This window comes from Panthera onca, chromosome C1 (assembly GCF_046562875.1).
Source record: "Panthera onca isolate mPanOnc1 chromosome C1, mPanOnc1 haplotype 2, whole genome shotgun sequence".
NCBI classification, from domain to species: Eukaryota; Metazoa; Chordata; class Mammalia; order Carnivora; family Felidae; genus Panthera; species Panthera onca.
This window is the reverse complement of record NC_138346.1, coordinates 199,543,419-199,570,705: the sequence shown is the minus strand read 5'-3', so window position 1 is coordinate 199,570,705 and position 27,287 is coordinate 199,543,419. Positions and strand designations below refer to the sequence as shown.

Sequence of the window (27,287 nt, the reverse complement as noted above, 5' to 3'; positions counted from 1 at the left end):
GATAAAGCATTTATCTGCTATTTGATGGCAGGTGAAGATAATCTCTCACAGTTCAATTAACCAGAAACCATACCTGGAACATTAACCTAATATATTTCTGCTATTGCCCTTTTAAAAGAAAAGACAAGAAAACAAACAAAACGAGCTCCCATCAAGGGCTGGGAGAAAATCCCTGTGTACATTCTGGGGTTGGCAGGGATTCATTTCCATATCTAAAATCTAACAATGCTCTACAGTGATCAGGGACAAACACAAGGATTTGACTCACTGGAAGAGTCTTAACATATTACAAAAATTAAGCAAGGTACCTTCTACTTAAAGGAATTTTCAAGGAGGAAGAAAAGAAAAACTTCCTGGTAATATTTAATATACTGTGAAATTTCTATTAAACGGACCAAGACACCCCCTAAAAATTCCGGCTATTCACAATTTCACCGTAATATGAAGCATAGGTGTGAAATTTATTATAGCCAAGTTTTTCTGGAGGGTTTTAATTCATTCCTTTAGCCACCTAAAAATAAAACAAACAAAATGAAAATCCTCAATGATTTGGAGGTTTACCTGTCCAGTTATTAGGCAAGTAAAATAATCTTAGGGTGTGACAAGTTAAATTTATTAACTAAGATATGGAAAAATTAAGATCTAAAAATCTATGACTGAAACCACAAGATTTTGTAGCAAGAGAAACGACTGTATTAAAAAATCTTCTACACTTTACATGAAGCGATTAATAAAAAAGAAAGCCCACAGAATTCACAAATAATCAGAGGCAGCAAAAGTTACCAGAGGTGGAAGGCTATAGACAGGTGGTGCTAACATTGTTGCTTTCCTGACCCTTGGTCCCACAGTGGCTCTTGCTGGAGTTGGTGTGGCAGGTACGAATGTAGGAGACCCCTAGGGGATCTGGAGTGGTCTATATGGTCCTGGAGATCTACAGCACGTTTGTGGTTGGCAAACTGAACCACTTTTCTAGGAGTTCTCTAAAATAAAGGCAATCTAGATTACAGTTGCCTGGAATAATAAAAAGGTGGGCCATGAACTATTGTATATATACCTTTTTTAAAAATGTTTTTTTAAATTTTTGAGAGAGAGAGAGAGAGAGAGAGCGCGCGAGCGCGCGAGAGCAAGAGCATGAGCAGGGGAGGGGCAGAGAAAGAGGGAGACACGGAATCGGAAACAGGCTCCGGGCTCTGAGCTGTCAGCACAGAGCCCAACTCGGGGCTCAAACTCACTAATGGTGAGATCATGACCTGAGCTGAAGTCAGACGCTCAACCGACTGAACCACCCAGGCACCCCTTGCATACATACTTCTTAAAATTCCATGAGGATCCATAAAATCCTCTCCTGGTCACTGAGTTTCCTTTGGAGAGCTCATGTGGTCCCTCATATACCAGTACTTTATGCCTGTTTAATTCTGAACTTATCTATTTATTGATATATCTCACTTCTACAAATTTGAACTCCTCAGCAATTCATCAAAATCCTATCCTGCCAAAATCTGCTTTAGCATTTCAATTACTAATAATTACAATCCATGTATGTTAACAACTGCTACTCAGGGAGACCTGCTACCTTAGCGTCCAGAACCATAGACTTACGCATGTTGCTAAATTATGCCATCTTTCTTTTTGTTCCTTCTAGACTCCTGTGTGCTTTTGCAATCTAGTCCAGTCAGTTCTTGCTTGAAATACATCCACACCATTGGTCCTTTGCTCAGCAGTCGCTTTCCTCTGAAGGGAGTCCCCGAATGCTTCCGGGTGAGCCCGTTTGTCATACCTGCCTTTGAATCCCTGAAATGATTTCCCATTCCTCAACCTTCACTTTCCATCACAGGTTTCACACAGATCATGGTTTAGCAGAACCGTAAAAAGGGAACAGTTCCCCAAAAGAAATCCAGGTAGAGTTCTGCAAGGATCTGTCCTTTCTTGTACCTTACCATTTCACAGATTGCTCAATTACTCCCTCCAGAGCTGTTCAATTCCTATCCAGGATTTTGGATGCTCAGTGTAAAATTTTGTGGTTGATGTTTCTGGTTTATGTCGTTAAATTTCTAGATCCTTCATGAGACTCAATCCAAGCTTGGTTACTCATTATTTCTCAAGTGTTCCTAATAGGACAACCTCCTCATCACTGGTTATGACATACATTATTCCCCACTTTATTTGAAGCCCCACTCAATCCATTCTTCAAAGAGTATTTCAAACAAATCTCTTCAAACGCACCATCGCAAGTTTTACTTGAGTTTAAAGTGAGAGCAAGCATTTCTTAACTCAAAGTGTACACGCCATAACCATCAACAATTTACTCGGGAGCAGTAAATTTCGGGAGAAAGCAATTTCTGCTTTCTCTCCAATCCATTTAGCACAGCAGCAGGTATCTTGTTGGTGGGTTATCAACGGATTTGTTCCATTAACCACTTTACCATTAACATCAACATAATTTCCTGCTAACTTGAGTGCCTTTAGAAAACAGATCTCAGCAAATGCGCTTCATATTATCAAACACTTAACCTGTCTCCAAATGCTCACAGTCAAATTCATTTGATTACAGTTACCGTTTACAGCTACAAGCCAAACGCATTACAATTATCTCTAATGTTCCTTTTCTGTGTGGATGGGAAAATTTAGAGTCATGGAAGTAACCTGCCCACAGATAGTTAAGTGGTGAAGCTAGGATTTGACCCAAGTCTGTCTGGCTTCAAAAACCATGCTTTCCCCACAAAATTTGGTTCCTCTGTCAACTCAGTTGGTCTCTGAAGAAAACTGGGCATTTTAACTTGATCTTTCATATATGTATCATAGTAACAACAAAAACTCACTTTACGTAGTAAATTTCTTAAGAAACAAATTTCTCTAGGTCCCGAATGAGTAATTTCCTAAGCCTTTTATTTACAGTTGTATACTCCAGGGGCTGAGCCAGCCAGGCCAGGACATTCTCTTTAGTAAGATGATGATTCTTCCAAAGCATCATTCTGAAATTACTTTTAAAACCTAATCAACAATATGAGTATATGGAAGCTACCAATTTGTCTCAAATGTGCAACTCATACTTAGGTATTTTTCATAACTTAAGTGTGAGCTGCCCGTATTACAACGGGGAGTAACCTGTAGCCATACCAGACCTGTTGCAAAGGTCTTTTATTTTTTAACAAGCCAAAAGTTCCTTCAAAACTCAAGGTTTAGCCCTAAAATGCTCCCCCTACTCCTTTTAATTTTTATATCCATGGCTTTCAAGCCCTACCTAACGTTCCCTGATCCTCATAGTTTTCCTCTTTCAACATCTTCTCCAAGCAGGACTCATCTGTTTTCCCTGAAACGTGTAGCCCCTGCTGGCCCTGCTTTGCGGAAGTAGAACGGGAAAAGAACAGACCATACCCGGGGAGGCAGTCAGTTAGCAATTTCGAGCTGTGAATCTGTCTCATTAACTAGTTGACGCAGATACTAGCCAGGGTGGCCACGATTCTCTATCAAATTCTACAACGACAAAGTATTTATTTATTTTTTTTTTGGCAAGTTGTGGAACGGAAACCACACCATGGAAACTCTGTACGGAGTTTTAAAGATAACGAATTACGACTTTAATTTACTCTTGTAGAGAGATCGCCAAGGCTTTCAGTAAGGCAAGACGATACTTTCGAAACTGTCACTAGACTACTCACTCAAACCCGAGTCTCCCGCCCAAAAAAGTGTGACACATGCAAGTCAAAAAAGGGGCCTCCCTCCAGAGCTCCTGTCCTCGGGAAAGATGCGTGGTGACCGTCTGATCCACTACACTGGGCAAGAGGTGAAAAGGGAGCAGGAAATCCTGTTTGTTTATTTCCAGCAGCTCTGAGAGCGGGAAAGGTCGGTCTCTAAACGGAGACGAACCAGGCCCCGCTGGCGGGGCCCGGGAAGGAAAAACCCAGGCTTCCTCGGGGCCTTGGAGCCGTACCCTCCCTCCTGGAGTCCCAGTCCCACTCGGGTTTTCCTTCTCCCCGTCCCACTCAGATCCTCACCATCATTCCCATTATCCCTCCACCACCCCCACCCGCGCAGGCGCAGTGGGAACCAGGGCCTACCCGCGCCCCCGAGGCGCCGCGACTATGGCGGAGCCGGAGCAGGCCGGTAGTAGCTCCGCGCCGGGCAGGCGTCGCTCTCCCGTCCCCGCCGCCTCCCCGCCACCGCCGGGGCCCTGTGCCCACCCGGCCGATCCCTCTTCTGCCCTCCTCACCCGTTCTTCAGATCCACCTCCAGAATCTTCCCGTAGCCCTTAAAGAAGCGCTCCACATCGCGCTCCCGGGCCTGGTAGCTCAGGCGGCCGATGTACACCCGCGGCATTCCGGCAACAGTGGCGGCAGCTTGGCCCGGCCCCAGCCCCCCTTAGGCGGCGGCCGGCGAAGCGAGAGCGCGGCGACGGCGGCGGCGGCGGCGGCAACGGGCGAGCGGCGGGACGGACGCAGCCGAACCCTAGCGACGTACGCGAGCACGCAGCACGCGAGCGCGCGCCTCCCGCCTTCCCCGCCCTCCCCGCAGGCGGAGGGTAACGGGAGGGAGCACGCGTTCGCTTCCCGCCCGGCCAGGAGTGGGGGCGGGGCTTGTCCATGGGCGCTCCAGCGTGAGGCAGGGCCAGATGATCGACAGGCGGCGCAGGCGGGGCGGACGGTGCCCGCCTCCCGGCACGTCCTCTCGCGAGCTCGCTGTGGCTGGGCCTGCGCCGCCTTCCGCAGCCGGGTGGCTTCGCTTCTCCCCCGGAAGTGCCTGAGGCTCCTCCCGCCCCGCAAGCGTTCCTGCTTTTGTCCTTTGAACCGGGAGTGGTTTCGACTTCTGAGCAGAGGCTTTGGAGTTAAGTCCGGCTTCTAACCGTCTTTGTATCCGTGACCTTGGGCCGGTTACGCGCCACTTCTCTGAGTCTCGTTGGTCTTCTCCCTGCAAAGGGAATAGCAATTCCAACCTTCCAGAGCTGACTAGAGAGTTATACATGAGAATACGTCAAGCACTTCGTACTGTTCCCAGCACATCGCAAGTGCCCGATAAATAATACCACTATTATTTTTTAAAAATAGGACAATTTAAAGAGCAGTGTGGAAAATGGAGAAGGCTGGAGTTTTGGAGCTGAATTAGGCTTGACACTGACTAAATTACTTGGCCAATTTAACTTATTTTCTATTGTAAAATCAATTTATCCCATTTCAATTGGACGACCTGGGTAACTAAATCCGGCAGTATATAGGGAAGAGTGTACTGCTTGGGACAGTATCTGGAACGTGGTAGGAACCAATAAATATTGGTTCCCTTCTCACGAACCCAATTTACCTAGAACCACAAAGAAGTTTTGTTTGCTGTTTTTATTTATTTGTAAAATTGTGTTTTGAAAGGATAATTCATTAACTGGTTCAAGTAATACGGCGAAAAGTCTTATCATCTCCGTCCTCTGGCCGCCTAGTTTCCCACCCCCGAAGCAAACAATGTAATCAGTTTCCTAAACGTTCTTTGGGAGGTACTTCACGCAAATAAAGCAATAGTAGTGTACTATATGTACAGTTTTGCACTTAACTATATTTTGAAAATCATTCCATCAGTACAAAAGGAGCTTCCTCAGGACTGTTTTTATGGCTTATAAAATACCATTATACACAGTAATTGACTGAATAGGTGCAGCAATGAAGGATTTTGAGATAGGTTCAAACCATTTGCTATTTACACCTGACGTAATGAGTAACTTTGTATATACATATAGGTAGGATGTATTCCTAGAAGTATGACAGTTGGGTCAAAGGGTGTGGGCAAGTGTAGTTTTGATAGATATTGCTCAATTCTCTTCCATAAGTACCTGTTTCTCCATCTCATCATCAACACCATGTTATCAAATTTTATGATCTTTGTCAATCTGATAGCTGAAAAACACTATGTCGGGGTAGTGTAATTTGCAGTTATCTTGAGTGGAGTGAGCCTCATTTCATATCTTTAAGAGACACTTAGACTTTCCTTTCTGTGTCTGCTTACATTTTTCCCCCCTTTTATTTATGGATTCATAAGAGCTCACTATATATTAGGGAAATCAGCTCTTTGTTAGATGAATTGGAAATATTTTTTCCTAGTTTGACTTTGCCCAGAGTGTTTTCTGCTATGCAGAAACAGAAGATATTTACGGAGGCAATTTATCCATCCTTTATTTTTCTTTGATTCTGGATTTTGTGTTGTGGTTTTTCTCACTCAGGTTTAAAACAAAAACAAAAACAACCTCTCATGGTTTATTATGCTATTTTTAGGACTTATATTGCAATCTTTGATCCATTTGGAATCTAGTTGTGTAAGGATCGTAATATTCTTAAGAACTGGTACGAACCTTGGTTGTCTTATAGTCTGATCAGCCTATAGTCTGATCAGACCACACCTAGTCTATCCTGTTGATTCTTCCTTCTAAATGTTGCCAGATGCATCTACTTCACTCCCACTGGCTAGTTCAGGCCCTGTCATACTGTTCACACATCAGGGTTTTTAACTGGGCTGTTACTTCTGTCTGCAATATGGTTGACTCCTTATTCAGGTCTCAGACCTTCCCAGCCCACCTTATCTCAAGTATCCCATCACTAGGATACCACTGTATTTTATTTGATTTTTTTCACAGCACCTACCATACTCTGCAATTACCTTGTTTATTCACTTGTTCATGGTCTTTCTCCACTAGGATGTAAGCTCCCTGGTATCCAGGGCCAAGTTCTTTGTCTCTCTCCTACTGTATCCCTAGCACCCATGACAGTGCTTTTCACATATGGGCATTCAAAATAGTTACTAAATGAACAAATGAATGATCTCTTACCTGAACTACTTTAACAGCCTCCTGATTCCCCTTTTTTCCTGCCTCTCCATGAGATACAGACTCAGGGAAATTTGAACTCTCTTCTGATTGACATGTTAATGATCACTGGAGCCAAAAAAATCAGGACTGGTATAGGGACCAGACAGGATCAGGGGACCTGGCCCCTAGTGTCAGATCTGCTGCCTGCTGTGTGACCTTGAGCAATTCACTTCACCTCGCTTGGCGTCTTCCTCTTCTGTAAAGTTATGATATTAAAATCTCAATGATAGAGGGAAGTTGCAAAAATCAAATGGAGATGTCGGTGAAAGGGTTTATACATTGCAAAGGGTTAAGGGCACAGGGAAAGCTTTCTTTTCTTTCAGGGAGTGCGAACATCTCCTTACCTCTGCCATGTTCCTGGGTTTTCCTGCCTGCAAATGCAGGCAGATATTGTGCCAGGCCTAAGTCTCTCTTCTCTACCATTTCCAGCTGCTCTGGATGGGCCCAGTGTCTTACCCAGGGCATGGTGCCTACCAAGAAGCATGAGGCTGGCAGATGCAGCCAGGAGCTTTCAGGGGCAAGGACATGCGTGCCTGCGACACTCAGATGAATGCAAGAACCTTTTTCTTCTGGGCCTCACGTCTTTCCCTGAGGAAAGCAGGCTTATCTATCTCATCTCCCAAGACACAAAGCAGTCAATATTATGTCCGTGGCTGTAGGTGGTGGCAGGGTGGATGCTCCCAGAAGACAACAAACAGGGAGCACCACAGTCATGAAGCCTCAGGGCGTCAGGTGTGCCCAAGCTTTTTGGTTTAGGAGGTAATGCCTGTTCGTCTTCTTTCAGTCTCCTGGAGCCAAAGGTTCCTCCCCCAGCCATTTAGAAAGGATTTTGTTTATTTAGTGGGCCAACAGAGCTGTCCCAACTCCACAGCATGAAAATGAAAAACAGCCTCCTATACTTGTAAAATATGGAAGAGATGATCCAGTTGAAGTCAGACCCTCTTTTGCCACGGTCTTGTCACCGTCTCCTTTCTCTGCTGGCCTCCTAGATGTTGGTAATCCTCATGCCGGCCTTTGAAATTTCTGCGGATTTTACTTGTCTGAAATTCAGAAGCCTGGGAATTTCTGACTTTATCTCTTCGTTTAGTGCCTCCCTTCTCCCAACTGTCCCCCAAACTGCTGCCAGAGGAATTGTTTTCCCAAAGCACAGTTCTCATCTTCTGGCTCAGAAATCTTTTGTTCCCTATTGCCCACAGGCTAAAGTTCAAATTCCTTAGTGGGGAATCACAGACAGCCGCAATTCAGTTTTTCAGCTTCAGCTTGATTGATTCCAATATAAATTGAATCACAGAATATGTATCACTTATGGTTAGCTTCAGAGACAGCCCAAATTCTACAAAATTAAATAACACAGAGGCTTGTTTCTCATGTAAAACAAATCCTGAGGTGGGCAGCTGGGGCTTCTGGGTGCCAGGAACCCAGGCTTCTTGGATCCTGTCACTGACCCATTCTTAACATGATCAAAGATGGCTGTACAAATTCCAGGAATCAGGTCTGTGTGCCAGCCAGGAGGAAGATGGAAGGGGAAGAAACAGGTACAGGCTGGATGCTGGCTATATGTTAAAGAGGTTCTTAAGAAATCAACACCTACCACTTCCGCTTGCATCACAAGGGACGGACCTTGTCTGCTGCAAGGAAGGCAGGAAAACTATTCCAGGCTACCACGTGCCTATGTAAAAATCATGTGTTCTTAGGAAGAGAATGGATATTTGGGGGGAAATGACAAGATTCTAACATAAATGCCCTGCCTCCATAATATATTTTGCTTAATCTGGTCCCTTAGTCTAGAAGGCATGTCTCCCTTCTCTGAGAAAACTATAATCATCCTTTAAAGCACAGCCCAGGGGTGCTGGGTGGCTCAGTCGGTTAAGTGTCTGACTTCGGCTCAGGTCATGATCTTGCAGTTTGTGAGTTCGAGCCCCGTGTCAGGCTCTGTGCTGACAGCTTAGAGCCTGGGGCCTGCTTCAGATTCTGTGTGCGTGTCTCTCTCTGCCCTTCCCCTGCTTGTGCTCTTTCTCTTAAAAAAGAAACATTTAAAAAAATAAAAATAAAGAAAATAAAGCACAACCAAATGTCACCTCCAGACCCCTAGAGATATTGTTCTCAGGATGTTTTGCACGGCCCTCCACGGGGTCTCTAACCATAGTGTTAGGAACCTTCCTCCATCGTGTCTATCTCCTCTGAGTCTGTACCAGGGGCTGCCCCCTCTCCATGGCTGCAGGCTCATCATTCCCCTAACCCAACACTGTGGACTCCTCCTGAAGAACCTAATTCTAACCGTTCATTCCTGTAGCCTTTGGGCAACCTCCTCCACCCTCTCAGGCATTTTTTTCAAGGACAGAAGACAGGGGACGGGAGGGACTTGGGCAAGCTGGGGCCGATCCTGAGCCTACATGCACAAGGTAGCAACTCTTATCAAGAGGACACGTGCAGACCTTCCCCAGCTCTGGGCTGAAGCCAAGTCCTTTTCTCCAGAGGACACACAAGATGCTCCCAAAGGCAAGAGCATTAGGTCAGGGGCCTACGTACGTGTCTGTGATAAGCCTGGGTGGCCTCTGGTCTTCTGAGCCAGTTTTCCCACATCACCCTGCTGCTGAAAACCCCTCTGTGCCTCGCCAGTTCTGAAGGGTAAGTCCTGACTTCTCGAACCTTCCTGCTCTGACCTGTACCCACAGCTCCCATCTCAGCCCTCACACTCTCCAACCTCAGGCAGCAGAAGCAGGCTTGCGCATGTGCTGCTGGTTCTGCTGGATGCACGTTTTCTTGCTTGGCCTTCACCATATGCTGTGGATGACACTTCTTCCACAAAGCCTTCCTTCAACCCTCAGGCAGAGTTGCCGTGTCTCCAGGGCCCTCTGGACACCTCTGTCAGAGGCCTCATTAGTATGCCGGGAAGGTTGGTCCCCTGCACTAGGCTAAGCAGCCAGAGGGCCAGCCCCCGCCTCCGCCCCCTCACAGGCATCCCTAGCCTCAGGCACACACTGGGTATCTAGTAAATACTCCTTGAAAGAGGCTCTTGAGCTAAGGGAAAGTAGGCCCGGTGACCAGGGAACATTCCCGAGTCTCTAGTTTTTTTCCATCAGGGTGAGTGGATCATAAGGGAAACACAAAAAGTCACATGATGTCAAACTCTTCTCTTTCTCTGAATAAAGCTACCCATTTTCAGAACCCACTTTCATGTCAGGAAGGCTCCCTTGACTCCAGGCCTAGGACAAGACCTCAGTTATGCCATCATAGCACTTCGCATGCATCTTCTTTAGGAGCACTTGAATCACCAGGGCAGTGATTGTGGGACTGTTAGCTTAATTCAGGGTTTCTCAACAGTGGCACTATGGACATCTTGGGCTGGATCATTCTGTTGAGGAAGGCTGTTCTGTGCACCAGATGCTATCTGAGCAGCATCACTGACCTCTACCCACTAGATGCCGATTGCACCCTGTCAATTATGACTGAAAACGTCTCCAGACACTGTCAAACGTCCTTGGGGGTAAAATGACTTCAGGTTGAGAAGCACTGGTGTAACAACTATTTCCCCAGTCAGGACAGACATTCCAGGAGGGTGGTCCAGCCACCTGAGACCCCGACTCCTTGGCTCCTTAGCCTGGCATTCACCCTCTCAGGTAGCTGATCCTCCTCCCGTCCCACACGGAGCCCCGCACCACCCAGAATGAGTCAAACCTTCCTTTCTGCTCCTTTGGGACAGCCTGGGGGTGGAGACTGCATCCTACTGGCTTTTGTACCTGCCGGTCCCCACCCTCACTTTGCTTTCAGGGTGGTCAGGAAATCATCGCTGGAGGACAAGTTGGAGGATGGGCAAGGGGGCTTCTTAATGCTGGAATGGCAGGTGCACAATTGAGGGTTCCTCTCGACAGAGATGACTTCTGTTGGTTTTGTGTGTGTCTGTTCTTAGGAAGTTCAGACTTTATTAGATACCCAGGGGCTGGCCCTGGATGGCTTCACAACCCCCCTAGTCAGAGGGCAGCCTGGGGAAAGCTGAGGGCCCTGACCGAGGGGCCCGAAACCAGTCCTGCCGATCCGTCTTCCCTCCCACCTCACTCTGGCTCCTATGCGATTAGCACATGGTCAGAATCTGCTTTGAAGACACGAAGGGCTGCATTGAGGCTTCCAAGGCACGCTGGTAGTCCTGCAGTGGGACCTCGGAGCAGGCAGGGGCCGTGAGCTGGCCTCGGCCGATGAGACTGCACAGTGTGAGGATCAGCTCCTTGAACTGGGCTGTGGGAGGTTGGAGGAAGTCAGACGTGGGAACAGCGGCAAGACAGACCGTGGGCCACCCCCAGTGGCAGGAGCTGGCGCTGAACTCCAGGAAAGCCCGAGAGCCCAGGCTTGGCCATGGATAGGGAGGCTGTGGAGGCAAACCGGTCCCCGGCGGGGTAGGACAGAGGAGACGGGGAGCGGCCCCAGGAGCTGACGGGCAGGCAGAGTGGTGGCTACGAGGGCGCAGACCCACAGAACCTGACTGGGATGTGACTGGGAGTCGTGAATGGCGGGAGGGGCAGGATTACTTTGAGTCAGCTAGAAGAGGCAGCTGGAAGAGGCACAGGGAGGGGTGGCTGTGCCTGGCGGGCCAGCTGGAGTGGAACAGACGGGCTTTGCTCAGGGAAAGGAGCTTTCCCTGAGAGCCCAGGGCTCCCTTAGAACCCTACGAGGTGAGAGGTCCCGAACATCCCTTCTTAGGGCCTGCCCCCAATATGGTCCAGGAAGATGGGAAGTGGCAATATGGTCTTGGCTTAGGCTGACAAATGTTTTTTCATAGACATCAAATCATGCAACATTCAACTCTAATCACGCCCCCTGTTGAAAGCGCTTCGGTGGATCTTCACTTGCCTTTCAGGTAGAGTCTGAGCTCCTTAAGGTTTGCAAGGCCTGTCATAATCTGGTCGCAACCTATCTGGCCAGGCTCCCACCCTCCGCAATGGGCTTTTGCACGGGCTACTTTTCCGGCCTGAAATACGCCACTGACGCCACCACTCTCCTCCCCTTCATCGGGGCGACTCCATGTGATTCTTCAGTCTCAGCTCGAGGGGTAACCTTCTGGGCAGCCAGCCCTCCAGAAGAGGAAGAGTCGTGTACTGGCTCAGGTTCTGGACTCGAAGAGACTAGTTCACACCGTGGCTGCACCACTCCCTAGGTGGGGGCGACTGGACAAGCTACCTAACCACTCTGAACCTCAGTTTCCTCCTCTACCACACAGGGCTAACGACGTCTAGGCAACTATGATATCCAAACTGAGAAGGAAATAACTTGTGCAGACCCCAGGGTTAGGCCAGGCAGAACCTATCACTAGTAATGGTGGGAGCAGGATTTGAACCCAGGTGGGCCGGCTCCAGAATTTACTCCCTTTACGTGGCTGTCTTCCATAGCAGTTTTCCCCACTGGCAGCTGCTCAGGACGGGGACAGTGTCTGCCTTGCTCAGTGCCGCCACCCCCCAGGACTAGCCCACTTTACCCCAATACCTAGTTGCTGGCTGTGGCTGTGGCTAGAGAATATTTTCCTTTAAACTGTCGTGGTGCTGGGGAGCCAATCACCTCTCCAGAGCTCAGAACGGCTGGTCACTTCTGCAGTAGGCACTGCCCTCTCATGTGACCGTTTGCAATGGGGCCATCATCCACTCACCTGGACTGTGGTCCTTCTTCCACTGGGATAACCAAAAGCCTCGAAGTTTGAGATCCTTAAAAATGAGCTGGCTCTGTGGACACAACAAGGACGTACTGGGCTCTGAGGGCAAGCACTTTGGGTGATGCCTAAGGTACAGACCCGCCCACCCCCACCCTGCTGCCCAAGGACAAGGGCACCATGTGGGTTTGGACAACTGTGGTGTCCAGGTCTGCCTCCCTCACCAGCTTACCACAGAGGCTATGACAGGCTGCTTGGCCATTCCCCCGTAGGTCACCATGGTTCCCCCAGGCCTGAAGAGACCAGAGAGAATAGAGTGGGTAGAGACAGAGATAGAGCTCTTCTCAAACCTGCCGGAACACTTCTATTCCCACCCTGGTTTTGTTAAAAAAAAAATTTTTTTTTAATATTTATTTTTGAGAGAGAACAAAAGAGAAAGAGAGGGTGGGAAGAGAGAGAGGGAGGGAGGGGCAGGGAAAGAGGGAGACACAGAATCCAAAGCAGGTTCCAGGTTGTGAGCCGTCAGCACACAGCCCGACGCGGGGCCTGAACTCACGAACTGTGAGATCATGACCTGAGCCGAAGTCAGATGCTTAACTGACTGAGCCACCCAGGAGCCCCTCCAAGCCTGGTTTCTGAACCTTGATCTCAGAATCCTTGGGAATGTTTCAAAAACTACAGATTCCTAGGCTCGACCCAGACCTAATGTATCAGGAAGCAAGAACCTGTATTAAAGTCAACCAACAAACACGTCGCCAGATGACATGATGTTTAGCCAGGGTTGGGAGCCCAGCGATCTAACCACCCAGCCGGGCTTGGATGAAGTGTTACAAAGAAGCACGCTCTATTGAGAAGAGCTCAAGACCTGGCTCCCCTCCACTCCTAGATGTGTGGCTTTGGGCAGTGCACAGACACTGGCGCAGTGCAGACCTCTGCCCTCCGTCTGTCCGGACTCACCTGAGGATCCATGAGGTGAGATGGCTATACAGATAAGGAACAGTGTGGGCGGGGAGAGGGAGGGCAGTGGGCAATTGCCGTCGCTGCAGGAGGGGTCTTGCCAGGACCTGCTGTCTGACACCCATACCCGCCCCAGCAGTCCAACAGGGGAGAGGCTCAAATGATTTTTAAAAACTAATAAGCTCGGACTTCTGTGCTCCATTTAACCTGTGTTCCCTTCCCCACTCCCTGGCTTTTAGGAGTCTGCTGGTCAACGATGATGGTGGGTGTGTACGTGGTGCTTTATGAACTACAAAGTGGAAGCTGTTGCCGTGTGAGGCGCGTAACTCTTTGTCCATGAGGTTTGTGGGCAGTTTGGTCTTAAGTTCCTTTCGCCTGACACTTGTTCCAGAAAGTACCTCCTTTCTGGGATCAAGCCCTCCCCCCCCAACTCCCCACAGCCTCTGAACTTGTTCTAATCTGAATAGCTGACGTTTACTGGGCATTTTTTAGGTGCTGGGGCCAGGTCTGAGCATTTCCATGTGCGCTGATGTGGTGAGTCGTCCCTGGGACCCCCAGGGAGCACTTTCATTGCTCTCATTTTACAGCGGGGAAAATGAAGCCCACCTCTGTCTGTATGGCGATTTGTGCATCACCTCAGTGTCTTTAGACGACCCTTCTGAGGCAGAAAGGGTTTCTATCCCCCACTGTACACACGAGGAGACTGAGGCCTGGATCTTTTATGTATTGCCTAACTTTTCACAGGCCCACAGCTAGTAAGTAGCAGAGCTGGGACTTTCTGACTCCAGTGCCTACATCTGTAACTACTGCTCAAGGCTTCCTCCTACAGCGAGTGCCGCGGGGGTCACAGGCTGCCCTTGAGGCTGCCGAAGTAGGGCGGGAGGGGTGGACGCAGGAGTCACGAGAACTTGGGGTTAAGCCTGGCTCTTCCACTTCCTAGACTTTGGGCAAGGTAATTACCCTCGCTGGGCCTTGTATCAATGGGGATGGGCAGAGCATCCCCCCCTTTGGTGGTTGTGGAGGGGGGCGGGGTAAGTCAAGCACTCTGCACAGAGTCTGGTGCACAGGCGAATACTCAGCGATCACTATCACAGCTCTCTGACCACATGACCCATCTCCCCATCTAGCCTAGGAGTTCTAGAGAGTTCCTCCAGTGTCTGAGCCATCTCTGTGTCCCTTAGCTAGTGAGTGCTAGCAAGAATGTGTCAACCAATGTTGCTGAGGGGATTCCTGCTTTAGTTGGAAAGTTCCTCAGCTCAGGAACTTTATATATATACTTTAAATGTTTATTTATTTTTGAGAGAGAGAGAGAGAGACAGGCAGAGCACGAGTGGTAGAGGGGCAGAGAGAGAGGGAGACACAGAATCCGAAGCAGGCTCCAGGCTCTGAGCTGTCAGCACGGAGCCTGACGCGGGGCTCGAACTCACAGACCTTGAGATTGTGACCTGAGCTAAAGTCAGACACTTAACCGACTGAGCCACCCGGGCGCCCCAGGAACTTTATATTAATGGCAAAAAGAATGGAAGGACACCCAGTGTTAATATTGTCAACAATGCTTATCCCCCTTGGTGGTGGGATGATAGCTAACTTTCCTGCTTAATTTTTCCTTTGTCCTTTTTGGGGGAAGATTTTATTTTTTAAGTAATCTCCACACCCCACATGGGGCTCAAACTCACAACCTTGAGATCAAGAACTGCACCCTCCACCGACTGAGCCAGCCAGGTGTGCCCCATCCTTTGTACTTTTACATGCTTTCAAAATGCTTTGTAATAGCAATAACGTTACCTCTAAAATTAGAATCTATTTTTAAAAGCTAATAAAAAATTTAAAAGCTAACAAGCTAGGACTAAGTGACTTTTGAAGAGGCCCCTAGGTTATGAATCCTTAACTGTTCCCCTATCACAGAAAGCTTAGCCATCTACTTCTGGGGTCCCTTGGAAAAACAAAGCGGCTGGGTCTGTCGGTCACCTATAAAGGAACAGGCTGAGAAAGGAAGTGCCTGGATAACCAGGAAATGATGGCAATCCATTTCCTACCCAGGGTTATGCTGACCTGGCTTGGCTTGCGTTGCCCACTGGAATTGGGTCACTTGCCAGTCCTCCCAGCTATAAGCCCAGAGAGCTTGGGCCAACAAGACTTGCAGGGCCAAGGGACTTACGCTAAGTGTCGCAGCAGCTCTGTGGAGCTTTTTCCGCCAACACAGTTGAGAGCAAGTCGGGGCTGGGGCATGTCCTGGAAAATAAGGAAGCTGTAGTGAGGGAGATACCACTGTATGTGTGGGATTTCTTTCTTACAAAAAAAAAAAAAAAAAAAATTTTTATGTTTATTTATTTCTGAGACAGAGAGAGACAGAGCATGAGTGGGGGAGGGGCAGAGAGAGTGGGAGACACAGAATCGGAAGCAGGCTCCAGGCTCCGAGCTGTCAGCACAGAGCCCAACGCGGGGCTCGAACTCACAAACCGCGAGATCATGACCTGAGCCGAAGTCGGTCACTCAACTGACTGAGCCACCCAGGCGCCCCTCTTTCTTTCTTTTTTTTAAGTAGAATCCATGCCTAGTGTGGGGCTTGAGCTCACGACCCTGAGACTGAGAGTTGCATGCTCTACAGACAGAGCCTGCCAGGTGCCCCCTTACTCGTGGGGTCTAAAGCTTGCCACAAACAGCACTTCCTTTCCACAGGTGCTGTGTCAGAGGGTGGGGGGCAGTGAAGGAAAATGGGATAGTGTTGCCTTCACACTCTGCTCTGCAAGGACCTTTGCTTTATCAGCTTAATCCTGTTACGTTTTGGAATTTTGTTCAAAACTCCTCTCTAGGAAAGGACAGACAGAGGGCATGTACATTCCTTTTCGAAGGACTCTAGGTCCCCCAAGTGTACTTTTTCTCTGTGCTCACAGCTCAGTTTGAGTTAGAGGTGCTGATCTGCTGCTCCGGAAATGTTCTTAAGAGGCAGGTGTTCTCGAGGGGGGGTGTGTGTGTTTGGTCACTCCTGGGTTCAGGAGAAAGAGGCTGAAGTTTGGTCACCTGTTAGGTATGCTGGGGGTGGAGGTTCTAGAAGGTTAAGAGGCTGTGAGTTTAGAGAGACCTGGGGCCAGCCCTGACTCCACTTATAACTGTGTGGCTTTGGTGAAATCCTTTATCTCTTTGGAGACTTGGTTTTCTCATCTAGAAAAGAGAGAGCACCTGCTTTGTTGAGCTTTTGTGGGGATTATCAGATACAATACAAAGAAAGGGCTTCAGAGACGGTACTTCTGTCCTTTCTCTTCCTTCTCTGTGGCTCAGTTTCCTCAGGTCCTCTCCCAGCTCTGAGACTCATACTAACTGTATGGGCTGATGTGGCCTGCTAAAAATATTCACAAGTACAAGTAATCCAGGGTTTCTTGGACTTCGTCTGTCTCTTCCGCCTCCCTCACAGCATCTGGGCACTTGAAGCATGCCGTCCCCTGGCTGAGGGAATGGGTTTTGTCCTTCCACAGAGAGATGAAGGGAGGATTTGGAGAGAAGTGACGGGGCCAGTCCCAGCTTTTCTATCAGGTCACCTTTTTCCAGGGAGATGAGCATGGAATGAAGGCACAATGCCCCTCAGCCTACATACCTTAAAGAAATTTTTCATTTCATGCTTCCTTAGCTCCTCTTCTGTGAGAACATGCTCGGCCCCTAGACTCTTCAGTCTGTCAGTCAGCTTCTGGATGTCAGGCCTAGAAACCAAGCACAATCCACAGCCCTTAGTCACTCCTGCTGCCTTTCTCTCCCAGAGGCTCCTAGGACTCCTCTGCCATGGCTGTGAGAACATGAGTTTCTCTTTGTGGGAAGCTGGGATTGAGGGTAAGCCAGGCCCTACGCAGGGGCTGGCTACCGGATTTCATCACACTCCAACACCTCTTGGCCTCGGTTTCCTCACTGGCAACACAGGATGATTTCCACAGTCCTTGCCAGCTCAAAGGTGCTAGAAACCATCTGGCCCAGGGAGAAGTCACTTCACTTCCTGATTTTGTCTACTGAAATGACAAACTTCATTTCCTTTCTCCTCCTCTTTTCAAGGGGCTCTTCAGGGTGTTGTGCAAACATACTCCAGCGCAGGGGTGGCTCTGGGCCTCTTTGGCCAGGGCAAACAGACTGATTTTTGTTAACACAACTGAGGGACTAGGGAAGGGAAGCGAGTGTCAATTCTCCCCCAAAGACTGGACTTCCACCACAGATAGAGCCACGTTTATTGACAGTGAGGCTTAAGGAAACTGGATGGCACGATGGGAAGAGAACAAGGCAGGGAACTAAGTCTATTACTGACTTGCTGTGTCTTCCTGAGCAAATGGCTTCCTTTCTCTGAACCTTGTTTCCTCACTGTAACACAGATGACAAGCCTGCCCCATCTCCTTCACATCCATATTTAGTACAGCTCAAGGGCCACACAGATGCCAGGGGAGAAAGGGCCCCGGGTTAGACAGGTTACAGAAGGAATAACAAACACAGCTTAACAGATTCCCAAATATGAAGCGTGGCCTTGAAATCACGAGGTTATCACAGACACAAAAACTCTCAGCTGCTCAGCAAGGGCCGGCTTCAGCTCCTTCCTGCTCTCCTTTTACATTTGGGATATTCACTCATCCTATAGCCAGAGGCCAAGTGGGCCTCCTTTCCGGCGGCTGAAGGATCTGTCTGTGGGCTGCTTATGCACGGGCGCCATCTGGTGGAGACAGGGGCGCTTGCAGGGATGCTGGGTGGAAAGGCCTAAGTGTCGCGCACTGGGATCAGGCCCCCCCCCCCCACGCACCTGTCTCGGACCACATTGACGGTCCTCAGGCCCAGGGCTGCGGCGATCTGAATGACTGCTTGCCCCACTCCACTGTTGGACGCATTCTGGATGACACTGTCTCCTGTAGAGCCAGGAAGAGACCCAAGTCAAGTCCCGAAGACCTGTAAACAGGTCAAGCGCTTCCTGTCTGGGATACTATTGTAGGGCAAGAGATAGGAGTGCTCAGGAATGACCCAGGACCTGGCTGCTGAGTCTTCTCAGATCTTGGAGTGTTGCTTACTCTTTTCCCAGTGACCCCCCCACCCTCCACCTCCAAATTCCATGACACCCATGGTGCCTCCCAGGGCTTGGCAATTAAGAGTCCATACTATATGTAATTTAGATCCCACTGTGTAAACGATTTTATATTGTTCATCATCCTCTCGATTTTTATGCCCTCAAATCTCTTAGATTATTTCCATGGTTTGCAATGTTTCCCTCCTTCTCTCTTCCTTCGTTTTGAAATCCCATATAGTCCTTGAAGCACAGCTCAAGCGCGGCCCCCTTCCCATCTTCCTTCTGTGTGCTCCTCTGGCTCTCTCTGCACATGGCGTGCCCCGTCTTATACTTGGTTGTGGACATGCCCATTTCTAGCAAGAGCCTGCAGCTTCCTGAGGACATGGCCATGCCTTATTCCCCCTTTGTGCTGCTCAGTAAGGGCACACTGCCTTGAAATGGGATCAATGCTGGAGAAACCCAGAGCTCCAGAAACAGCATCCTACAGATAGTCTGTGGTCAAAGCCCAGGCTTTGGAACTAGCCAATGGGGGAGGCAGCGTGGCATGCTGGGGAAAACGTGGGCTCTGAAATCAGATCGATCTGGTGTGAGTCCCGGCTTCCCCACTGACTGTAACTGAATGACATGAGAGAGGTCATGACCTCCGTTTCCTCCGCATAAAACAGGAATCCTGGGAGTGCCAATCAGGATGCTCCGGATTAGTCGAATGCCACTGTGTCCAGGAAGGTGCTCTGTCACCCTGAAATATGATCTAAAATGCAGGGATCTGGTGCTACAGACAGGGGATTTCCTGGAAGAAGAATGCCCATTCTCTGTAGGCAGGAGTCAGCTCACAGACTGTCATCAGTGGGTTATGAAATCAAGCTAGTGGGTTGTAAGCAACATTTTTTTTTTTCAGTTAAGATTGAGGAACAGAGAATTAAGAAGAACACACTGCATCACACATAGTAAGGGTAAATACCACTCCATAAAACTTTGGTTTCCGTTATATATATACTCATACATATATCTATGTACTGGATTACAGTGTAAAATGTAATTCTTACTATGGTCAGTATGACAATTTAGTTTAACACTGATCTAGCCCAGACCACACCTGCCCTCAGGCAGGCAGGTGGAGAGATGCCACGGGCAACTGAGGTGGGGTGGTGTCAGAATACCCTGATGTCCACCACAATTGTGCCCAAATTAGAGGTGGCCGGAGGGGATGCGACGCAGGTGACCAAAACGTCTCCTTAACCAGGACTGGTTTTCTCCACCAAAGGCTCCTGGGATCGCCCTGGCACAGCTGGGAGAACCTGCCTTTCTCTTTGCAGGAAGCTGGGACTGGTTTTCAGCCAGCTACAAGCATCAGTGGCAATCTAAGCTTATTGCGTTCCAACATCTCTGCCTCAGTTTCCTCACTGGCGTGGCAGAGCTAGACTAGGTGACTTCTATAGTCCGTGGACATGCATAGTGTGAAGGGTGACCTTCCAACAATGGGAGGCCAATGCTGAGGTGGGTTCTATGAGGATCTTTGGAGGCCTCCTCCCAGCAAGACTGAGCCCTGCTCGCCTGCAGCAGTAATCAGCCTTCACTGGCTTTTCCTCCTTTCCCTGGCTCCCTCTCCCAATCCTTCACTCCTGCTTCCTGGGATCACCTCCCCAGCAAACTGTCCACCCTCACTCAGTCCTTGCCTCAGGCTCTGCTTTCAGGGAACCCCAAATAGAACGTCCGGCTTTGTCATCTCCTTGCTGAGTGATCTCGCCCAAGGAGTTTACTTCTCTGGGCCTCAGTCTCCTCCTTTATGAAAAGGAAGAATAATAAAAGCAGCGCTTAATTACTGCGCTGTGTGCCAGGCCCCGCGCTGAGTGTTACACCGCAGTGTTCCAGCTAACCATCAAAACTGCTTATTGTCCGTTTTATAGGTGAAAAATCTGATGATCTGAGAGGTCAGTTCATAGCGAAAGGTGATTCTGGTATTCAGACTGAGGTTGTCTGCCTGGGGCCTGAACTCTCAACCAGTGATACCAACCTCACCACACTGCTTTGAAGATTTAATGCAGTCACTGGGGTAACGCATGGAAAGGCACTTATGTGACCTGGAAAGTGCCATAGAAATGCTGAGTGGAATTACTCAGTTCAGCATTTTACTGAGAACACAGGCACTGTCTATCTTGTCTGGCTTTGTTGTGTCACAGACCTTAGCACAGCGCCATACGTTTCTGCTGAATGGCAGAATTCCATCCCAAGCTCTAGGGAATGTGATCCCTCAGCGGTTTTCCAGAGTGTTCTCCTCATGAGGTTCCAGCACACTTTCTAGGAACTAAGCTAACAAAACAAAAGCAGCAACCACACACTTGCCCAGGTTAGGGGCCCGTCTTCCTCTCGGCCCCTTTACTGGTGAGCTGCCAGGGCCTCGGGGTCAGGATTTGGGTCACACCCAGTCAGGAGATCCCAGCCTGCTCCCCGCGCCTGGCGGTTCCTACCTGGCTGCAGCTGCTCAAAGTCCATCAACATCCTGTAGGCCGTGCAGGGATTGACACTCAGGGTGGCGGCGCTCTGAAGAGGGATGTCACTTGGAACTCCGATCAGTGCTTCCTCGCTGAACACAGCCTCAGTCCGCCAGGTTCCTGAGTCAGGGGATGGGGCCGGGGTCGTGAGAAAGGCTCTCTCTCCACAACTGGCCCCAAGACACCCTCCTCAGTAAATGGGCACCTAAGACATCAGCCTTCAATTCAAGTAAGACTCAGAGAAGAAAGAAGATCTTGAAATCCTTTTGAATCTCTGAGTACTCATGATAGCGATTTTGTTATTAGCACATTAGTTCCATCAGATGTAGCTAAGGATCTGAAACTACTGGATTGTGAGTAACATCACAACCAGGGCAAGAGATGCTGCGAAAGCCTCCCTTTCCCTATTTGGTCCTCATTCTCCTTACGTATGGCACGTTGACTTGGGCGGTATTACAGAAAAAAGCACGAAAGTAGAAGTCACAGGCGTAGCTTTGGGACCTGGTTTTGCTGGTCTGCTGGTTCGCGCAAATTACTGAGTTTTGGTTACCCTCATATGTAAATGATACTGGCCTCCTCCAAGAGCTGCTGCACAAATCAAATGACACAAGGGAAATGACGAACTCCTGTAAACTGGAGAGAAGTGACCATTAACCTCCAGGCCATGTTCTAGCTGCAGACAAAAGAATTGTAAAATGTCAGTGTTGAGAAGGCCCTTAGAGCATCGAGTTTAACCTCCTCATTTAACAGGGTAGGAAGCCAAGAAAGTGACTTGCCCAAAGTCACCCGACTAATCTGGGCGCCCCACCTACAGATACTTAGTGTGCACCTACTGGGGGCCACGTGCTCGGACAGTGTAGACGCGTTCTGTCCTTTCACGGAGTTTCATTCCAGGGGAAATCAGGCGAGAAACAGACAATTGCAGTGGGGAGAATTCCTTGAGATGGGGGTCAGGGACAGCTTCTCTGAGGAGGTGCAGGCTAAGAGTTAAAGGGTACTGATGCCAAGAATGTCACTCACGGAGTGCACCAAGAATGGTCTAGGGAGAGGAAAAAGCATATGGAGAGGCTCTGAGGAAGGACAGACAGAAGATGGACCCAGGAGGATACACGCTGCAGGGCAGAGAGTGATGGGAAGGCAGGCTCGGGCCATGGCTGAAGTGGCTTGGACCACAGGAACGTCCCCCAGACTCTCATGATCCTGACCCACAGTAACCGTGAGCTATGCTGTCCCTCAGTACATTCACATATATAAATATGTACCCCTACATGTAACAGACATCAAAGGCTCATGGGACAATATTTACCCTACTATGTATGATATCCTGTTATTTTCTATTCTACTGTGACTGATTTTAGGGGAGAAAAGTGCCGTTTGCAACCCATTGGATCAATTTCACTGATGGGTCACAGCCTGCATCTGGCAGGTGCTCACCCATGTGGGCAGGATCCTGTGTAAAGCAGAGGTGAGGAGAACAGACTTGGAGACAAACAGACGCGATTCAAGCCTTGGCTCTTGGACCGTGTACTCGCTAGGTCGCCTTAGAGAAACTGTTACTGGCTTGGAATCTGGTGGCTGTGGTACCTTAGGGGCCGCTCTGGAGCGTGTGCCCCTGCCCAGTTGCTGGGATTCTAATGGTACCCTGGCTCCACACGGTCAGGGGTGGGGTGGAGGGGACAGCCTAGGTGACTACTACTTGTGCTGTAAGTGGAGAGAGACAATGTGGGCTTTAGGGACCAGGTAGTATAGACAAGAGGCAGGAACACATTCTATTAAGAGCTGCACTGGTAGATCTGTGGCTGAGAAAATAAGACACTGAAAAACTGATGGGTTCCTTTGGAATCTAGGCGGTATCCTGGCATTTTTCTGGGCTTCACCCAGCCTGGTTTTCAAATCTTCATGGTCACCTTCGTCATCATGGCCCCTACTTCTCTTGGCCAACATGTGCCGTGTCTACTCCGGCCAATCACCTAGTGTAGGGTTTTCTATGCATGAAATTAGGGGTGTTTTCTAATTTCACTTAAAGGCACAACAATGGAAATTCAGAGCTTGACACAAATTTCTGGGGCCTGGCAGTCCCTAATCCTCTTCTAAAGAGAACCTGGGTGGGATGGGGGCAGCGCCCATGGTCAGCCCTGAGGGCTTTCAGGGTTTTAAAGTAAAAATCCTTAAACCCTGGAGTGGGGGACCTGCTTAAAACTCCCAGCTTTGCCATTCCTGATTTGTGTGATTTAGAATTCTCATTTTACCTTCTTTGACACTAATGTCATTATGTGAAGATTAAATATAATGACATTTGTACAGACTATCACCGTGCCTAGTACATAGTAGGTGTGTAATGTCTCTTGGTTTCCTTTTCTGGTCCTAAGTCCCATGCTCTAGTTCTCAGGATTCCTGTTCCTTGCTCCTGTGCAACTGACCCTTAACCATCTCCACTATCTAACACGGGGGTCGGCAAACTGCGGCCGTGGGCCAAACCTGGCTCACTACCTGATTCTGTAAGCCAAGTTTTATTGGAACATAGTCATGATCACTTTTCATGTATTGTCCATGATGGTTTACGATGGCAGAGTTGAGTGTAGGCAGTTGGCCTGCAAAGCCTAAAATATTTACAAATTGGTCCTTTACAATTTCTTAAGTCTATTTATTTATTTTTGAGAGAGAGAAAGAAGGCCAGAGAGAGAGAAAGAGAGAGAGAGTGCACGCACAAGTGACAGAAGGGCAGAGAGAGGGGGAGACACAGCATCCGAGGCAGGCTCCAAGCTCTGAGCTGTCAGCACAGAGCCTGATGTGGGGCTCAAACCCACAAACCATGAGATCATGAGCTGAGCTATAGTCAGATGCTTAACCGACTGAGCCACCCAGACACCCCATGAATTGGTCCTTTAAAAAAAAGTTTGCTGACCCTGATCTAATGTGTATAGAAATTTAATTCGCAAAGATGGTTGTACGTATCCCTCAGCTGAGCTGCATGAATTAGTTGAGATATGCCAGCAACAATGGTTAGCTCCACTTTAGAGATGCGGAAACTGAGGCTCAAAGTAGCTGTGACTTAAACAAGGTCACCCAAGAGGGTGAAAGAAGATTCCCAATAGGTGCTCTCGCTGCTGCCCTGTGCTGCCTCGCGAGGGTTTTGAGGGTTTCCGATGAGAAAGTCAGTCTGCACGTTCTCTGGCCCAGTCTCCCTGGGGACTGGCGACATGTGGGAAAAAGCTGGCTATGGGCACAACTCAGTAACATGAAGGATGACCAAGGTCTGGCCAGTTGAGGACTTATTTAATGACTGCCACTCTTTTTTTTTTTTTTTTTTTAAATTTTTTTAACGTTTATTTATTTTTGAGACAGAGAGAGACAGAGCATGAACGGGGGAGGGGCAGAGAGAGAGGGAGACACAGAATCTGAAACAGGCTCCAGGCTCTGAGCAGTCAGCACAGAGCCCGACGCGGGGCTCGAACTCACGGACCGCGAGATCATGACCTGAGCTGAAGTCGGACGCTCAACCGACTGAGCCACCCAGGCGCCCCTAATGACTGCCACTCTTACCAAACTGCAGTCTTCACTAGAAGAAAGGCCACATCTGTTCACTGCTATATCAGAGCCCAGCACACTGCAGAGGCTCACAAAATGTTTACTAAATAAACGGAGTTAGAGTCCCGGTCATTATAAAATCCTCTTGCTCTTTGACTGGCACCTGGTGGGAAAGATTCCCCTTTTCTCTGGGGAGAAATCCCCGTTCTGGCTGACACCCACCTCTACAGGCGCTATCCCCTACCCCCCTGGCAGACGTCCCTTCTTCTCTCCAAATCTAGTGACCGAGTTCTGTTCCTCTAGCTCCTAACTCCAACCTGTCTTCCCAGCCCCATGGCACTGCCTTGTTCAGACCCTTATCAACTGAAGCCCCATCTGTTTAGCCACCTCCTTACTGGCTTCCTGCCTCTCCCTCTGCCTCTCCAGAGCATGCTCTGTGCTGCCCAAGTCTGGTCCTCTTCTTCTTCTTCTTCTTCTTCTTCTTCTTCTTCTTCTTCTTCTTTTTTAAGTGTACTTAGCTTGAGAGAGAGAAAGCGAGGGGGGCAGAGAGAGGAGCTGCCAGTGCAGAGCCCGATGCGGGCTCAAACTCACAAACTGGAGATCATGACCTGAGCCAAAGTCAAGAGTCCGATGCTTAACCAAGACTGAGCCACCCAGGCGCCCCCACTCATTCTTAACTCTTCTTTGGGCTCTCTCTGACCATAGATGTCAGGCCTCCATGACCAGGTACCGCCTGGTACGCGCCTACCTCTATAGCCTCATCTCGCTTCTCCTACGTCCCCGCAGGGACACAGCCGCACCAGGCTACAGCAGCTCCGACAGTGCCGAGCCTTCTCCTGCCGCCGTACCTTTGTACGTGCTGCACTGCTTGTCAGCGCTTCCTGACCTAGCCCACTGGCTACGCTTCCACTCAGTCTTCCAGACGGAGTTCAAGCACCACTTCTTTGGGAAGTCGCTCCGAATGCTCCCCGAGATGGGGGGCTCTCGCCTTCGTGTCCATCCTCTCATTATAGCGCTAACTAGACTGTCAGCGTATTACGTGTTGTTTTTCCATTCTCGAGTTCCCCACCCCCAGCCAAGAACACTTTGAGGGCAGAGACTGTGTCTGACGGGGGCGGCCTCAAAGCACCAGTCCGTCCGCATCGACAGTGAATCCTGCAGCTCTCAGTTTGCTCAGATGGCTCGGCTCTTTCACGGCCAGGTGGGGCTGCAGGAGAGAGTGGGGCCATTCTTGGCAGCAAATCTGATCTCAAAGAAAAGAGCTTCTAATAGACTTCTGTTACTGCTTTTTCCTGCCTGGTACCTTTTTCTTTCTAGAACTGCTCCCTCCTAACCTCTGAGGCTGTCAACCACAAGGCCCTACCCTTTAAACCACAGAGGTGGGCAAGACGCTCCATTGAGGCAACTGGAATGACCCGACCCCATACTCCTGGCGTGGTTCTAGGCCATAAGTATCTTTACCACAAGTATTTTTGCCATATAACTAATTACGTAAGGCAATGTTGCTGTAAAACAAAACAAAACAAAAACTGGTTGACAGTTTGTTGGTTTCATCTGCTGGTTGACAGTTTGGTTTCATTTCTCCATTGACACAGTCCTCCTATTTCATATTATATCAACTTTAGCCCTTGTAACAGTCTAAAAAGTAGCATAGAGTTTTGAACCCACATTTCCCAGAGAACTTTGGAACGTCTATCAGTGGAAATGTGACAATATGCCAAAGCCAGACAACAATGTGAAAGGCTTTCACAACCCGATACAAAGCCCAGTTACAAATGTGCATCCTACTATTTGGAACCTGATCAAGGAAGACATTTTAGCAACAACAGCAACAACAAAAGTGCCATACTGATTGAGGAGACGAGTCAACAAGCACCAAAAAACTGTGTGATACTAGGAACAAAAGACTTTGAGGACAAGTGCTTAGGTAACATTTTGTGGATCCACAGAATAAAATCAGTTATTTGTGTGTACTGCCATGAATCTACACTACACATTTTGAATGTACTGAAATAGTTTGGATTTTGCAGTAGTCTTTTCATTACTCATTTTGTGTTTGATGATGTCCTTTTTAGTGAGTGTCCCTCTTTTATTTTTCACAATTTTGTCTTTTACAGCAAAATTGCCTATGGCCAGTCAGTTATGCTGTGAAAAAACTTGCAGTTTAGATGGTGTAAAAATACTGAGTATGAAGGGGTTCATGGATGGGCAAAGACCCAGGCAGTGTCAGTCAGAGCCCTGCTGGTGGAGGGATGTGGTTGCACTGGCCAGATTGTGGAGGCCATGTTCACTTGTTCCCCGTTTGATGCAAACCTCAAGATGCCGGTGGCCATCTATGAAAGGTCGGTTTGAATCTCAGCTGCACCACTTACTGGCTAGGTGATCTTGGGCAAGTTGCTTAATATTTAATATTTATCTCATATCTACCTCCTGTTGTGGGAATAACTGAGTTCATACATGTAAAGTGCTTAGAACAGGGCCTGGTGCAAAAGGGAGTAGACAACAAATATTTGTTAATGCTACTGTATCACTAGGTGGGCAGATCCTATCTGAGAACTAGCAAGAAAACACAATGAGCTCTGATATCACTGGGGTTCCCGGATCCAGCTTTCCATCTCTTGCCCATCCCAGTTCCAAAAATCAATTAACTTCTTTTTTTGCAGAGCAAGTTTGCGTTGACTGTAAGTTATAACCCAAAGGGTCCTAACACTGTAGTTTAGCAGAAACAGAGTGGGAATAAGAGTTTGGTGGGTTCTCTTTCAGTTTGCTCTTTGGACAAGGGCTTCTTCCCAAGTTTCAGTTCTTCTTCTT

The 27,287-nt window shown here is 48.7% G+C and overlaps 2 protein-coding genes across 6 annotated transcripts in view; both read right to left on the bottom strand.

The window, feature by feature from the left end:
* The window catches only part of SRSF4 (serine and arginine rich splicing factor 4), a 28,583-nt gene extending 24,139 nt beyond the window's left edge, over positions 1-4,444 (bottom strand). Inside the window, exon 1 of the mRNA XM_060623432.3 lies at positions 4,211-4,444. Coding sequence (XP_060479415.3) covers positions 4,211-4,317 — 107 coding nt within the window. The 5' untranslated portion in view covers positions 4,318-4,444. The remainder of the gene's footprint in view (positions 1-4,210) is intronic.
* A 222-nt stretch (positions 4,445-4,666) lies between these two features.
* The window catches only part of MECR (mitochondrial trans-2-enoyl-CoA reductase), a 38,002-nt gene continuing 15,381 nt past the window's right edge, over positions 4,667-27,287 (bottom strand). For 2 of the 5 annotated variants that reach the window (XM_060623433.3, XM_060623435.3), the window contains exons 4-10: positions 20,925-21,068; positions 18,199-18,301; positions 17,023-17,125; positions 15,589-15,662; positions 12,706-12,766; positions 12,474-12,546; positions 10,100-11,071 (exon numbers count right to left, since the gene is read on the bottom strand). In XM_060623433.3, coding sequence (XP_060479416.2) covers positions 10,911-11,071; positions 12,474-12,546; positions 12,706-12,766; positions 15,589-15,662; positions 17,023-17,125; positions 18,199-18,301; positions 20,925-21,068 — 719 coding nt within the window. In that variant the 3' untranslated portion in view covers positions 10,100-10,910. The other 3 variants (XM_078452149.2, XM_078452148.2, XM_060623434.3) reach the window with 3 other exon arrangements.